Genomic DNA, 16,605 nt, shown 5'->3' with positions numbered 1-16,605 from the left:
ACTCGAGGAGCTCCTGGTCTCGACTCAGGTTCCCTACCGTAATGTCTCTTGCTCAATTTGCTTTATCGGAAGACGAGGCATCTCGTGGGTTCGGTTTTACCCGTATACAAAATCGTCCAAGAGCATAGTATCTCCGCAAAGATAAATGGTGTATCTAGAAAAGTAATTCAACCCCAAGGGTAATTATGTATTATCCCATAGAACCCAACGTATGATTAAAAATTAGGCTGGTAAATAAAGGAAAGTTCCAAAATGATATTACTGTATCCCACCAGCCAAATCACAGTAAAATAAATAAGGGACATACCTCATTCTATGCTCATAATGCAATTATAAGATGAATACTATACCAAAATATCAAGCTTCTAATACCGTAAAACTGCATCAAGGTGACAGAATCTAATGGTGTGCCAATTTTGCATCAGCTACTGAAGTTTTGGTATCCGGACAGCTGAAAGATTGTGATAACAATAAGGAATCGTGCTCATAACGTATTGTGAATGGAGAGCAAATAGAATAATATAAAGCAAGAAATTAGACAAGAAATGTGAGGGGATAATGTAATAATATTTCACATTCAAGTGTGTACTATAATTCAAAAGGTAGAACACCTTTAATAGGATGAAAAATCACCCGTGCGTTACAAATGTTAAGCCTAATATTAATTAGGTACATAATAAGTAAACCGTTCATTGAATAGAATGATGGGAAACATGTATATACAACGAAAAGCAAATAGCCAAGATCACTTGCATGTAATATAGACAACACATAATCACATATTTTAATCGAACATAAAATCGATACTTATCTATTGAAGCGTGACCACGATCGAGAAAAGAGCATTCAGGTAAGAGTGAAACCGTCCACGAGATCATTCTCTAATTCCACAGTCTTCTGCTGTGTGACCCAATAATGTCCGGAATTAGCGAAATTCGTGTGGGCGAATTTCTCCTAGAAAAATCGTATGGTAAAAACCATTGCCTCCTTATGGAAAAAGACCTCCTTTATATAACCATAGGTTTTAGGGTTTAAAACATTTTCCTAAACCAGTTGGGTCTTCCTTTTCCACTAAGAAATAGAATTTCATTTAATTTCTAATTATTCAAGCACAACAGGGACCACAATATTTAATTAACGGAGCTTCCTATTATGAACTTAATTCGAAATATTCGAATTAATACTATCATAATTATTCCACTAAAAATTCGTAACTGCACTCCTCAGTTCAATTTCGAAATTCTTACATTAAACCCTATTTAACTCCCCATGTTAAGATTCAGATACTAATCAAATAAATCAAATTACTGACAGTTTAATTCATTAATTATTTTCTTTAGACTTTTGCTTAATTTATTTCATGTGACGGATCCAAAATTCACCTGCAGGGTTTACACATAAAAACTTATAAGCTTTCATAAAGGTGTGTCATCAATCTCTAGACCGAGACATGGATTCCAACAACTAACTATTACTTCGCCAATGTATATCATCATTGTCCAGTTTACCAGGCATATTGACCCACAAAAGAATCTTGCAATTTAATAAATTAAAACAATAAATAATATACACAACTAATAGTAATTATATCAAGATTAAGAGTATAAGTATGTTTAATGGCTAGAAAAGTTATTTTATTAAATCAGTATAAAATACTTATCTCTACTTAGTTCGTTCAATACATCTAATATATACTAGCACAAGAAGTCGGAATTAAACCATTCTCATAATCAAGATAAATTATATTTAATCTTGTGCTAGATTTATTCCTGATGGTTTTTCCAATTCTATCATTAGATTGTGAACATAATCTTTATACTTATAAGAACCGATGATTTAATCTTCCATGTATAAACTAAACTCTATACACTAAATCATCTACTATATAAGTAAAGGACACATACGAACATATGATCTATTTAAAACTTTATTACAAATGAATAAACAATTGTTCCATAATAAATATTATATTCAAACCAAATCCACGGTTAATAGTATATATCCCAACAATCTCCCACTTAGACTTTTAATCATGATAATGAAGTATTAGAATATACTATATCTAAATGTATGGTTAATAGTATATGCCCTAATAATCTTCCACTTAGACTCATAACCATGTATCTATAACTTTCACAGCTATCCTTTTGCACAACTATTAAAAGTCTCTATCAATAAGCTTTTGCTAAAAAGAACTTGCCAAGTTAGTTTCAAATGCAATCTTTGTCTAGTAGTGCTTTGCCGTAACTAACTAGTTTGGTATTAAGTTCTTTAGGGATCTTGTTATGAAACTCTACCAAGAGCACATACCAAACTATGATTTCCTTACTATTCTCCCACTACGATGAAGTACTACTAATATTATCTTCATTATCTTACGATATTGAAATATTAATGACTTCTTCCTGTAGTGTTCTCTGCTCAGCATCACTCCCACTACTTGGAGGTAGTAAATTTTTTTTTTGTCTATTAACATTTCTTCCACTACTTAAATGCAATGGAACATCAATTCCGACATATGGAGTTGTATGTTCTTGAGCGTTTGAATTTTCAGATGATTTATTTGTTATTTCTTTGCTTGGTTCCTGTAAATCTAGTTTACTTCTAGGAACATAGTTTATTAAATAATCCTATTATAGAGAACTGGTATTTGTGCTAACAATTAACTTCTTTTCTTTAGGAAAATAAAATAAACTTCCTTTCGTTCCCTTGGATATCCAATAAACGCGCAAACATTCATCCTTGATTTTATCTTATCCATTTTCCCTTTCAATATATATATATATATATTGGACAATTCTATATCCGAACTTGCCCCAAACCGGACTTACATTAAGTCCACAATTCTATGGGGCCCAAGATACTGACTTAGAAAGAACTAAAATGAGAATGTAATTGCAGTTTCTAAGGCATATCCATAACGAAAACAGAAATAAATCAGAATAACTCATCATTAATCTAAATATCTCCATAAGAGTTATATTTTTTCTTTATACTACACCACTCTATTATGGAGTATCTGGTATAAACATTGAGATACAATCTTCTATTTTGATAAGTAACTAATGAACTTTGTAGAGAAGTCCTAGATACCTACGATCAGATCGTAGTAATTTAATATATTTTCATTATGCTTCTCAGTATCAAGCCTTAAAATCTTGAAATTATTCAAAGCATTCAAAATTACGGTGCATCAAATAAATATATTCATAGTCTGAGTAATCATTTATAATGTCATAAAATACTCAAAATCACCTCTTGCCTATATATTCATTAGACAGTACAATAAAAAATGGATTAGTTCTAACTTATCACCAGCTCTCTTTCCTTTGGAGCATACATATATTTTAGTCATATTTCCTTCTAAACAGGATCCACAAGTTGGTAGCGCCTCTACTTTCAATGAACCTTAAGGTTCATCATTGACCAACTGAAATCTTATCCAGATGTAGCGACCTGGCCAGTCATTTTGAGTATTATAACCCCGTTCCCCCATTTACTACTCAATTTATGTTTTACAGTTATTTTATGGTTTATCGGGTTAGTTTGTTCGGGTCCGAAAGGAATTCGAAGTGAAACGAGACACTTAGTCTCATAATTGAAAAACTTAAGTTGGAAAAGTTGACCGAATATTGACTTATGTGTAAACGACCTCGGAATTATAAGAATTAAACCATTATTATAATCAAGATAAATTATATTTAATCTTGTGATACAATCATTCCTGATGGTTTGTCCAATTTCATTATTAGATTGTGAACTCAAACTTTATACTTATAAGAACCGATGATTTAACCTTCCGTGTATGAGCTAAACTCTATACACTAAATCATCTACTATATAAGTAAAGGACACAGACGAACATATGGTCTACTTAAACCTTTATCAAAATTGAATAAATAATTATTCCATAATAAATACTAGGGTTGTACATAGACCAGGTTGGTTCGGGTTTTCTAATTACCAAACCAAACCAATTACGTCGGGTTATTAAATCTAAAGACCAAACCAAACTAATAAAAGTCGGATTTTTTAATCTCGATTTTTCTTGAGTTTTCGGGTTGTTTCGGGGTTTTTTCATATAGTTTTCGGAAAAGGGCCAAAACTGTCCCTGACGTATCGGAATTTGAACAAAAATGCCCCCCATCTACCTATTTGAACAAAAACGCCCTTGCCGTTATTTTTGGGCTCAAGATTACCCTTGATACTATCAGAAAAATTTGGGAAAAAAAACAAAATTAATATCCAAATGTCACCACCTCATGGGCCTAACGTAAACCCAAAGCCAAATTATAATTAAACCCACTTGATACCCGCTCAGATATTTGCCTGTCCCAATTTTAAAGCATAACTCTCTCTCTCCCATTTTAGTTTTAATGAGCGTTTTTTATGAATATATCTATGATTATTCATGAAGCAAACCCAAAATTAAGTTCTCTATTAATTATTTTTATGGACGATAAAAGGAAGTGTCATATTCTTCTTTATGCCAAAAAGTTTAGATTCATTTTTGTTTGTTTGATGGTTATTCTTTATTGTGTAAGTTTTTTTATTCAAAATTTCTGGGGGTTTTCTTTACTAATTTTTGTTATTTCTCCTTGAAAATCTAAGGATTTTTTTTCTAGTTTTTTTTTTACTGTTTATGTAATGTGTATTTTTATTTTAAATCTATTTCGCTATTTGCTTTATTAATATGTAAGCTTTTCTGCTCTGTGTAACAGGTATTGTACAATTATCACATTTCACATACACTTGGTTCATATGATGTACTAATAATAGTTGGCAATTTTTTATTTAATTTCTTCACTAGTATTTGTTTTCTTCTTTTGAATTTTATTTTATTATCATGGGTTCCATTTTCTCAATTAGATGGGGCTGTTGTGTTTGTTTGCTATTTTTCGACGGATTCGCCGGTGGATTCCGCCTAAGCAGCAACGAGGAGAAGAAGGCATAAAGAGACAGGGAGAGAGAGGTGTATTTTAAAATCGGAGCAGATCAATATTCGAACAGGTTACGAGTGAATTTAATTATATTTGGGATGAAGTTTAAGTTAGGCCAATAGGACAGTGACACGTGAATATTAATTAAATTTTCTTTTTTTCAAGAATTTTCTGTTAGTGATAAGGGTAATGTTGAGCCAAAAAATAATGGTAGGGGCATTTTTATTCAAATAAGTGGACGGAAGGCATTTTTGTACGAATTTAAATATTTCAGGGGTAGTTTTGGCCCTTTTCCGTATAATTTTCATAGCATAAAACATAGAATTTGTGCTCCAAATATTTCTTTAATCCTAGTAAGACATAACTATATGTGGTATTTCCAAGAAACTAACATAAAATATGATATAAAGTCATGGCATTGTACTAAAAATTCAACAATAAAGACAATAAAATTGCATAAAATAAATATTATTAATAAGCCATATATAATAAAAATAAACATAAGCTTAAATTACTAAGTTGCTAAAATAAGTACGACTAATAAGTACTATTATTTACATGACTAAATACTAAAAAAAATAAGTTTTGCATTTTATCTAAAAACTAAATAAATCGATATGTCATTCCTAGCAACTGAATTGAATGTCTTTTGTTAATATTAATATTGATTTGATTTTGGTTTGGGATTTATTTGAGTTACTAACATTTATGGACCATAAAACTTATTGGAGCATTCAAAAATTATAAGTCCAAACTTGAAATAATACGTTAAAAGATAAAATTATGAAAAAGTTTAAGTAATATTGATAAACTACACTAGAATAAATATTTTTATGTATTAAATATATTTAAAACTTACATAAATGTAATGTCGGGTTGGTTTGGTTTCGATTTGACTTTTTTTAGTTAAAACCAAACCAAACCAATTATGGTCGGGTTTTTTTTTCCCAAACACCAAACCATAGTCGAATTTGTTTTTCTCGGTTTGACTCGGATTATCGATTTGGTGGGATTTGTCGATTTTCTTTGTACACCCGTAATAAATACTATATCTAAACCAAATCCATGGTTAATACATAGTATATATCCCAACATAGACATCTATCAAATGCATTGGATTTATTATAACAATAATCGATTTTTTATATTGGTTGATATGTGCAACTTTCATCTTTAAATTTTCATTATTTTCTATACACACTTGTACTAACGTACACCTGCGCACATATCGAGTGACTAGTTTGTCAAATAGTGTAACGAAATGTTTTATGAACCATCAACAATGTTCTACCAATCCATTACGTTAAAAGGAAATAAAGTCATAATTTATCTTTTTTTTTAAAAGGTCATAAGATTAGGTACATTCACATGTTACAAAAGTACAACGAAGTAGTTAAACTGAGTAGCATTAAGCAGCAGCAACTGAACCCCGAGACCGGGACAGCCAACACTAAACAAGTAAACAGCGAAAACAAAGAAAAGCTGCAATAACAAGGAAAAAGAAGTTAATCAACACACACGATCATTCATTATAAAAACAAAAGAAGAAGGAATAAGAGGTTGATCAGTTATAATTAATAGCACGAAAATTTTGCAAAGAGGAATATATATATATATATATTCAACAGAGTAGATATGATTAAGAGAAATATCAGTAGTTGCTTAAGATTGTACCTGCCATTGGACTTGAAATAAACTTAAGGCTGCGGATCTGTAGCCTCATTATTTCAAAGCTCAATAGAAACTTTGAAATCATCATTCCCACAATCTTCAACCTGTGTATTTCGGATAGCCATGACTGAGTCGGCAACAGATTGATTGCATGACTTTACCTCTATCCACTCCAAACTACACAAATCCGCGAAACAAAGAGGGAGTGCTTCGAGTTTTAAACATCTTGTTACGACCAATCGCCTAAGGCTCTGAAAGACTTCATCAGATGCTCTCCACTTTGAGAGTTTGAGGTTTTCTAGCTTCAACAACTTGAGCTGAGGGAAATCTTCATCTCTCACCTCCCATTCCTCCCTTTCAAAAGCAACTTGTTGCAGTTTAAGTATCTCAAGGTTGGGAAGTTTGGCAATGGTTGAAATTTCAGCATGCGGCAGAGGAAAATTACTTAATGTCAATTTCTTCAGATTCATTGGAAAGTTTAATCTTGAAGGACCTACTTTTGGAAAATTGAAGAAGTGCACCTTTAGCGTTTCAAGTCGATGTAAGGAGTGTAATACAGGGAATCCATTTTCATTCTTTTTCCAACCCCATGAATCCGCAAAGACACATTTTAACTTTTGAAGATTGGGTGTTTTGCTCACTATCCTCTCCATATCTTCCGCACTGGAAACATATGGATAGCAAAGTGTTGCCAAATTCTCCAGTTTTGAGGTGCTCACATCAAGAGATTCTTGTGCGTTGTGCAAATTAAATGAAGCTCTATCACTAATGCTTGCATGTCTCAACTTAATCAACTTCCAAAAATTATTTGGCAAATGTATCTGTTGTCCTCTAGTTCTTTTGGCTATGAAAGTCTGAAGATTCGGAAGATTTTCAATAGATGACGGGATAGAATCCGCAGTAGTTTGAACAGCGAGGTACCTTAGATGGTTAAGTTCAGTGGGAAAAGATTCCACAACAACGAACTCCAAATCCAACACCCTAAGAAACTTGAAGCTGCCAAAGATTATTGAGGCATGTTCCAGTGAAGGTAAGGTACCATTCTTGACCTCTCCGAATAATACCGTACGAGCGTGCAAGCATGATGGCCTCCAATCAGTAAGTTCACCATCTCCATTAGAACAAAATGATAAGCGGCGGTGCGAAGACTTCTCAGAAAAAAATTGTGGAGGATTGGCAATGTAGTTTCTGGCAATGAAAATTTGAAGTAGGATAAGGAACAAGAGCAAAAGTCTGAATTAATCAAAAATGAGATAAGCATATAGAAATAGGCTAAATACCTTTTGAGGCCCAGTAGGAAATTATCTTCCTTAGCTTTTGCCTTGCAGAACTCGAGCACTTGATCGTGCAGACGACATGCTTTTAACTTCCTATTTGATCTCTTAACTACCATGACGAGGCTTCTTCTGATCAAATCCTCTAAGTAATGTTCTGCAATGTCCTCCAAGTGCTTCTCTCTGACATTTTTTATGAATCCCTCCGCGATCCATAAGCTTGTTAATTTTGCAACTGAAATCTCCTTGCCCTCCGAAATCGCTCCAAAATATAGAAGGCATGGTTTCAGTATATCAGGTAAATGATTGTAACTTAGTTTTACTAACGCATTTGCTTCAACCTGGATAAGTTCACCAAACCTTAATTCCACTCGCTTCCACCATTGTTTTGTCTTATCTATGCGTCCTAGAAGACCAGCCACTAAAACAACATAAAGTGGTAGTCCTTTACACTTTTTGGCTATTTGTTGCCCTACTTCCTTTAGCTCTTGAGAGCAGATTTCTTTCCCGAATACCTTCTTCTGTAGTAACAACCAACATTCTTGCTCGCTCAAAAGCCGCAGGTGATGGGGTTCAGAAACACATTTAGCATAATCAACAACTTCTTGAAGTCTGGTGGTCAAAATGATTCTGCTACCATTATTAGTATCACGAAAGCATAACCACAAATGATCCCATGCTTTTACATCCCACACATCGTCAATGATTAAAAGGTATCTCTTTGTGAATAAAGTTTTTCTTAGTCTATCAGCTAATTCATAATCATCTCCTTTACTAAGTTCAGAAGGCTCATAATAAGCAATATTACTCAAAATAGAAAGTAGCAGGTCTTTACGCGTGTATACCTGAGTAACACGACACTCTGCCTGGATATCGAAATGAGAAACAATAATCGGATCATTTTTAAGACTTCGGGCAAGGGTTGTTTTACCAGATCCAGCCATACCAACGATGGAAACAACATCCAGCTCTCGTGATCCTCTAAGCAGTCGACCCATTATAGTTTCTCTGACATCGTCAAAACCCACCAGTTCTTCATTACTAGCAGGGGAGGCAAATGTCATTTTCTTTTCCCTATATCTGGTCAACTCTGCCCTGATAAGCTTAATCTCCCGTATGATTTCTGAGAGCCACTCTGTAAGATAAGTCAAAGGAACATCTCCAACTACAAAAGAATCAATTATATACTCAACCTCATATGCCTTATCAATGACTCTTTCAGCAAAATTGTGAATAATTTCGTCATGTTCATTATTGCCTTGTTCTGCTACACCCTTCAGAAAAGGTTGCAAAGACTCAAGCTCCTCATAGAACACCTCAAGTTGGTCCTTTACAGATGCAAGTGAACCAGAATGGAAAGACAAGAGCTCCTTCAAGCTGTCAACAAGGAAACTGGAAAAGCCCAAAGCATCATTCTTAGGCAAATGGGATTGCACCCACTCTCGGATGTCGAGTGACATATTTCTCTGCACGTGATTTCAAGATCGTCCCTGAGCTGGAAATTGCAAGGGAAAAAGGAACTTTAGCTTCACAACTTCACTAAATCACTAGAAGAAAGTTCACCAAGTTGCATGTATGTGGGATCGTAGGGTGCGGGTGTTTCATTGAAAAAATTAAATACTGTACTGTAGAAAATATTTATACATCACTGTAAGTTACTTAAATAACATCAATTGATAAAAATGGTAATTAATCTACCATCACTACTTTAAAGTAGAAGCTACTTTGACGAGTACTATCCCCCTTTTGTTTGAACACTTCTATATTTAATTTTTACCCTGATGATTTATAGCAAGCAAATATCAATTGTATTATTATTCCTTCAGTCCCAACATCTTTATATTAAGAAATAATTTAAGTTTAGACTTTCTATTAATAGTTACACATGACTTGTTTTTTACCAGAAGTTTCAAAAGTGTTTCTTCCTTTCTTAATTTCTGTAATCAGGAAATTTCACTACATAAATTTGGCCGGAGGGAGCACATGTTTGATCTTTCTCGTTATTTTCACGGCTTCCCTAAAGAAAAGAAATGAATTCATAATGATAAGAAAGAACAAGGTAAGAAGGAACAAGGTCAAAGGATCCTAGGTAAACTGAAGAATATCTATGTTGATAATCGATCTGAGAACTGTGAAACATACGGATAAAACAAACATAATAATAGTCGGAACCTATAAAAAAAATGAAAGAAAAATTGGCAGAAAATCAGATTTGACTCCAGGCAATGAATAGTTGTACGCTTTACGACATAGTGAAAAGCATGCCTTTCTTTGACTTGCAGAAAGAAATACTTATCAACTGTAAAGGAAAATACGAATTAATTCTTACCTGAATTTCCCGATTTAGAACAGCTTCGAAGTTTATTTAAAAGATTAATGCCATGAGCATATATTATACTTAGATTTATACAAGTGTAAAATGTGAGAAAGATGGAAGAAAGCTTTCACAGAGCTGATTTCTTTGATTTATAGGAATACCTTCTTCTGTTTTCTTTTTCTTTTTATTGATTAGATCTGAGCCATTATTTAGTCTTTGCTGATTCAGAGGTCTTCTTTGTTTATATTTTTTGACTTTTCTATTCACTTTACTACTATGCTGTCCAGTTTGTCAGATGAGCAACTCAGACGACTTGCCTATTTCTTCAGTATCAATTACTCCTATATAGAATCGGGCAATTGATTCGCCCGTATTACTACTGACAAAGTGCGGTTCTTTTGGGCACATAAGTGACCGAAATAGGTGGAAAACAAAATTGGTAACCTTTCTATATATAACGTCTTTTTAAAGAGCGTTATAATTTATTGTTACTTTTATCCGTTAAGGTATAGCGCGATAAATAACCGCGCTATATTCATTGTTTATTTTAATGCATAGTGCTCTAAACAAAAGCACTATATTTGTTTGTATTTTCAGTAACGCCTGCTATGTGCCCCCTCTTTCTCTCCATTAATGGCACTTAGGGGTGTTCAAAATCGAACCGAAACCGAAAATCGAATCGAAACCGAAGCTTAATGACTTATTGGTATCGGTTTAACGGTTTAACTGACGGGGAACGAATTGAATTTTTTTTATTAACGGCTTAACGGTTTGGGGGCGGATTATTCAATTTTCTTAACGGATAATTCGTTAACCTGTTAAGAATATATATATATATATATATATATATATATATAATTTATTTTTATCTATATATATATTAAATAATCAAAAACCCTTTTTCCACTTCCAATACTCTATCTCTATTCTCTATTACTAATTTACTATTAGACATTTAGTTATAATTTACTATTCCAGTTAGTTATTATTAGATATTTTTGATGTCATATATAATACCTAGTGTTCTTTTCTATTTCTTCCGATAATTATAAGTTCTTAATAGGCTCATCCCCAGTGATGATTCTACTGGGAAATACGCTGGAATGTAGCTCTCTATTTCTTTCTATTTAGCTCTCTTCTTAGGTGCCATATTCTATAGACTGGAATGTAGTCTGCTGAGCATAGGAATTTTATTTTGAGTCACAACGGTCAACAAACAATTAATGCACGCAATATAGATTGAATTAGGACGATAACCGCCCGATAAGAGCTAAACTGATACCAATCCGCCTGATATCTTATCGGGTGGCTAGCGGATTAATACATTTAAAAGTCGATAACCGATAAGTCAAACTGTTAAGAGTAAATAACCGCCCAATCCGCCCAATAAGCAGCCCTAATGGCACTAATTTTCTTTTTCTTTTTTCTTTTCTGGCTTTTTTAATTCATTTGCTCCGCTATGGCTACTCAAATATATTTTTTAATTCATTTTTACCATGCCCCACCTATGAGGAAATAATATTCCTTTTATTTCAAGTTGTATCGGAGATTTATTTCTTTTTAGTTTTCAAAACCTTTTTCTACGAGTTATCCCTCGAAAAATAGATTTGGGTAGCCATAGTAGAAAAAAATGAATTAAAAAACCAGAAAAGAAAAAAGAAAAAGAAAATTAGTGCCATCAATGGCGAGAGAGAGAGAGGGGGCACATAACAGGTGTTACTGAAAATGCAAACACATATAGCACTTTTGTTTAGAGCGCTATGCATTAAAATAAACATTGGGTATAACACGGTTATTTACCGCATTATACCTTAACGGACAAAACTAACGTTAAAGCATAACACTCTTTAAAATGGCGTTATATATAGAAAGGTTACCAATATTTTTTTCACCTATTTCGGTCTCTTGTGTCCAAAAGAACCACACTTTGATTCTGGACTCTAGAGCTTTGTGCTTCGATCTAAACCTTAATTTTACTAATAAATTTAGATGAGAAATATAGCCCTCTCCTCTCTCCATTATTCCACATGTTTCAGGTCTTTTATTCCCTCCGAAGCTACTCCCTCATCTTATACCACGTGTCGTATTTTTCTTTTACACGCCCTTTAAGAAGTATTAGTTAAGAAAAAAATTAGACTATTTTACTCTTATTTAAGATATAATCTCTATTCATTGAATATTTATTCTATTTATGTGTTATTTCTACCTTCAGAAGTAATTATTACTAAGGATAAAAACGAAAAAAAACAACCAATTTTATCTTGAATTTCTAAAATGACAAATAATTTAAGACAACTATTTTTAGTAAAATATGAGAAATTGGAAGCAAGGTTTCCAGCTGTCGACCAGTTCATTTATTTAATGTAGACTTTATTATGATTAATCGACTCCGCTCAATTATTGCGTTAAAGTTATTTCATTAAATCAAAAGTCGTTTTTTCATTAGTCAGCTCAACTATTGGCACGAGCTTGATATGTTAACGAAGAGATGAACTTGAGGTGGCTCCTCTCATTTGTTGTATATAGGTTTTTGATCCGAAGTTGATAGTTAAACTAGTTAATTTATTGTGATCCCATAAAAATAGCAGTGAATAGCTGAGATATAAGAGATTTCCCCATATTTTAATGTATATGCGCAAATATATATTCTCGGTTAGTCCAACATTCGCCATATAATTCGCAATTTTCTTCGTCTGAATCCTAAAAGTAAAAAGGATTATTGTTTTCTAGTAATTGTTCATGCACTATACTAATTTCTAAAATAAAACTGTAACAATTGGAAACTTCATGTAACCAAACAATAAATAATTGAGTAATTATTTCTTGTTTTGTTACTCCTTCCTTAATTTGTGTTTACTTTTAAATTGATCTCTTTTCCCTGTCAAAACTTTTACAAACTAAAAATTATAAAAGCATTAAAAAAGAAGTTGCTATTTTTAATTATCATGTCAAAAGTGTGTTTATGTTCAAATTGTTGCTATTCAAAAAGAGGGCTTGAAATTGTCTGATTGCATATTAGTTAAGTGTATGACTATCTCATTTGAAAAAGTTTAAACTGTTAGAGAGAGTATACTTTTATTTACATAATTATTTCTTTAACACGCTCACTCACACACATGCTTCATTAATATTTTTTTCATTGGCCAAACACATAGAAATTCATTTAATGGTGGCGGTGAGACTCATCGAACTCATGACCTTTTCATGCTCTGATACCATATTGAAGTATATGATCAACTTATCTAAAAGTTTAAGCTATTAGAGAAAGCACATTTTTATTTACCTAATTATTTTTTCAACAACTTGAAAATAAGAGAAAAGAATATTGTATTGATATTCACTTGTCTCTATAACAATTAACTAGTATTTATGATACATTAAAGCTAGTAAAACTAGAAAATAAAATATTTTACAACTATACAATCTTTTAACTAAGAAAACAAAATAAAAATCGAATAATATAAAAGATCTCTATAGAGATACAAGGGGAGGGAAAAGAAAATGAAGGAAAAGATTACAACGTGAGAAATCAAACATTTACCAACAAGATAAAAGTTAAGATAACAATCAATTGAACTATTAAATTATCATTTTCTTATAGATCTCAAAGATCAGACACATTTAGATCTAGTATGCGGCTGCAGAAACTAAATGCACTAAGTGAGTTAAAGTACGAATCAAGATTTAGGCCTCTATTAATTGAAAGCCTATGAGATCTATGTTGTTCATGAAATAATTTAGTAGGAATTTTTCATCGGTGTACTGAATTAGTAGCGAAACCAAAAAAATTTCTAGGGGGTGTTCAAATTTGAAAGAAGTAAAAAAAAAAATCTCCGACAAAGAGTGTTCAATATATGTTATATACCTCTAAAATCTAATATTTTACATATATATAGTGTAATGTTTTGAAGAAGGGTGGTCAATTGACCACCCTTACAAGGCTGTAACTTCTCCCATTTATTGAATTGTCACGACTCAAAATCTCACCTTAAGGGCCATGATGGTACTTAGTCCCTAGTACTAGGTAAGTCTAACACATGTTGAGAATTAACATAATTAACCAATTTAACTGCAAAATGATAACTGATAATTGAAATAGCATAGTTGAACCAGACATTAGTCATACGACACCAACTGATAGTACAGAGTCATAAGCTCTACTGAGTGCAGAACAAATTTCTAAATACAATATTGTTCTGGAATGAAAATAAACAGTAGTAATGAAAGACAACAGGATGTGACTCTAAGGCCTGCAAACGCAATGGCAGGTATACCTTGAAGTCTCTACAGCAAATCACAAGCACCTAACTAATGTCTGGAACACTTAGATAGCTGGATCTGCACAAAAAAGTACATAAGTATAGTATAAATATACCATATCGGTACCTAGTAAGTATCAAGACTAACCTCGGTAAAGTAGTGATGAGATTCAAGTTAAGATACCTACTAGTCAAATAACGTGTACAAAATATTAATATAAACCTAACAACGAAAAAATAAGTAAATAAATGACAATGAAGGGTAATCATGATGATAAACAGCAGAATAATCAAAACACAGATAATAAACACGTTAAAGCAATTAAGGGAATATTATGACTGTTCTATTCATCAACCGTTCCATCACAGGAATTACAACGAGAATCACCCCGAGGTACCACACCTCGACTAACACAAATCACGAGTCTTAAATCACGAATCATATCCACATGGTATCACGTGCCCACTTTTATCTATTACAACTGCACGGACAACTCACGTGCTACACGGATAACTTACGTGCCGATAACATCAATATTTCATATCTGCATAGATAACTCACGTAACTCACGAGCCAATAATATCAATATATCATATCCGCATGGACAACTCAGGTGCCAAAAGTAATAATATCTCATATTCGCACGGACAACTCACGTGCCACCAGTCTAATCCACATACAGAATGCAGATATACAAGAATACATTCACATGATTAATGAACATCAAGATTCACACTCCTGAACTGGTATAGGCGATCTGTTACGATGTATGCATGTGAAAGTGTACGATCACAACTCAAGTCAACAAGTAATATCAGAGGCACTGAATACCACATTGGAAATAACACAATAAATCACGCAATATGCATGACACACACAAGGAAGTCACACCACCACACTGATATCATAAATAATATGCCCCTAGGCCATCACATATCATCCCTGACATAGCCCCCCATTGTCTCGCCGCGTGCACAATAATATAGTCAATGTCCACCTTGTTTCGCCACACGCGCACCAATAATTATCCCACCTTATCTTGCCACATATGCAAACCCGATATATATAGATAGCCCCCTTGTCTCGCCGCATGTGCAATATTAATAATCGCAATAGCACGTCAAACCTCGTGCAAACACCCCGACAATCCTCTCAATAATTTCACATATGCCAAAGTCACAATTAACACAACATATCAACTCGCACCACACGTGCCCATATGCCACAATATTGTCAAAACAACAGTACCAATATCACAACAACACACAGAACACGACTTAAAAACAATGTATACAAGTCTCAACAATAACACAATGAAACGGAAATAACTCAACAATGAAAGATATTCCATAAACCAACAACTTCAATTAAAACATGTTAATATCTCTCGATAACTACAACTCCAATCAAATGTATAAGAACAAGAAAAGATATGACATGTAATAACAACCTCAATTAAATGCATATAAGAGTAAACTCGACAATGAAAGATATAATATATAATAACACTTCAATTAAAGCATATAAGAAACCTAAGAGTCTAAACTTGTCAATTTTTCATATAAGACCATGTACACAGTCGCCACCTCATGTACACGTCTTTCACATAAATAAAATAGTGCAATTAAACTCAATCATACGAGGTAGTTTCTTCCACACAAAGTTAGGTAAGGTACTTACCTCAATTAGGATAAACCAACACTCAAACATGGCTTTTCCTTTAAAATTCACCCCCGCTCGGCTCAAATCTAACCAAAATCGACTTAATAATATTAAATAATACAAGAGAAACCAATTTCAATAAATAAAGTTAAGATCTTTACACAATTCTCCAAAAGTCAACAAACATCAATCTTGGGCCCGCCTGGTCAAAATTTGAGTCCAAGGGTAGATCTCGACTATCCATAATCATACGAGTCCATATATATATTTTTTTTACAAATCCGAGTCCAATTCGGCTCTCATATCTCAAATTTGTATTTTTCAAAACATAGACAAAATTCCCCAAATATTCTCTTCAAATTTTATGGATTAGAGGTTAAATCTCGTAAATAATCATATAATATAATTAAAATTGATCAAAATCACTTACCCAATAGTTGTAAGTGAAAATCCCTCCTCAAAATTGCCTCCTACCGAGTCT

At 33.0% G+C, this 16,605-nt stretch overlaps 1 protein-coding gene across 1 annotated transcript; it reads right to left on the bottom strand.

Annotated features, from left to right (window-relative positions):
• Nucleotides 1-6,204: 6,204 nt before the first annotated feature.
• On the bottom strand, nt 6,205-10,383 carry LOC107814885 (putative late blight resistance protein homolog R1C-3). Its single transcript, XM_016640390.2, has 4 exons — nt 10,215-10,383; nt 7,892-9,380; nt 6,615-7,799; nt 6,205-6,422 (listed from the first exon to the last, which is right to left on the bottom strand). The coding sequence occupies exons 2-3, from the start codon at nt 9,343-9,345 to the stop codon at nt 6,668-6,670; spliced, it is 2,586 nt and encodes an 861-aa protein (XP_016495876.1). The 5' UTR covers nt 9,346-9,380; nt 10,215-10,383; the 3' UTR covers nt 6,205-6,422; nt 6,615-6,667.
• Nucleotides 10,384-16,605: the final 6,222 nt, after the last annotated feature.

This window comes from Nicotiana tabacum, chromosome 12 (genome assembly GCF_000715075.1).
Source record: "Nicotiana tabacum cultivar K326 chromosome 12, ASM71507v2, whole genome shotgun sequence".
Taxonomy (NCBI): domain Eukaryota; kingdom Viridiplantae; phylum Streptophyta; class Magnoliopsida; order Solanales; family Solanaceae; genus Nicotiana; species Nicotiana tabacum.
This window is presented reverse-complemented; position numbering and strand designations above follow the sequence as displayed.

Coding starts and splice junctions, on each gene's coding strand:
- LOC107814885 (XM_016640390.2), bottom strand. CDS start 9,345: ATGTCACTCGACATCCGAGAGTGGGTGCAATCCCATTTGCCTAAGAAT. Junction 7,800..7,891: donor TTCCTACTGGGCCTCAAAAG/GTATTTAGCCTA, acceptor TTTCATTGCCAG/AAACTACATTGCCAATCCTC.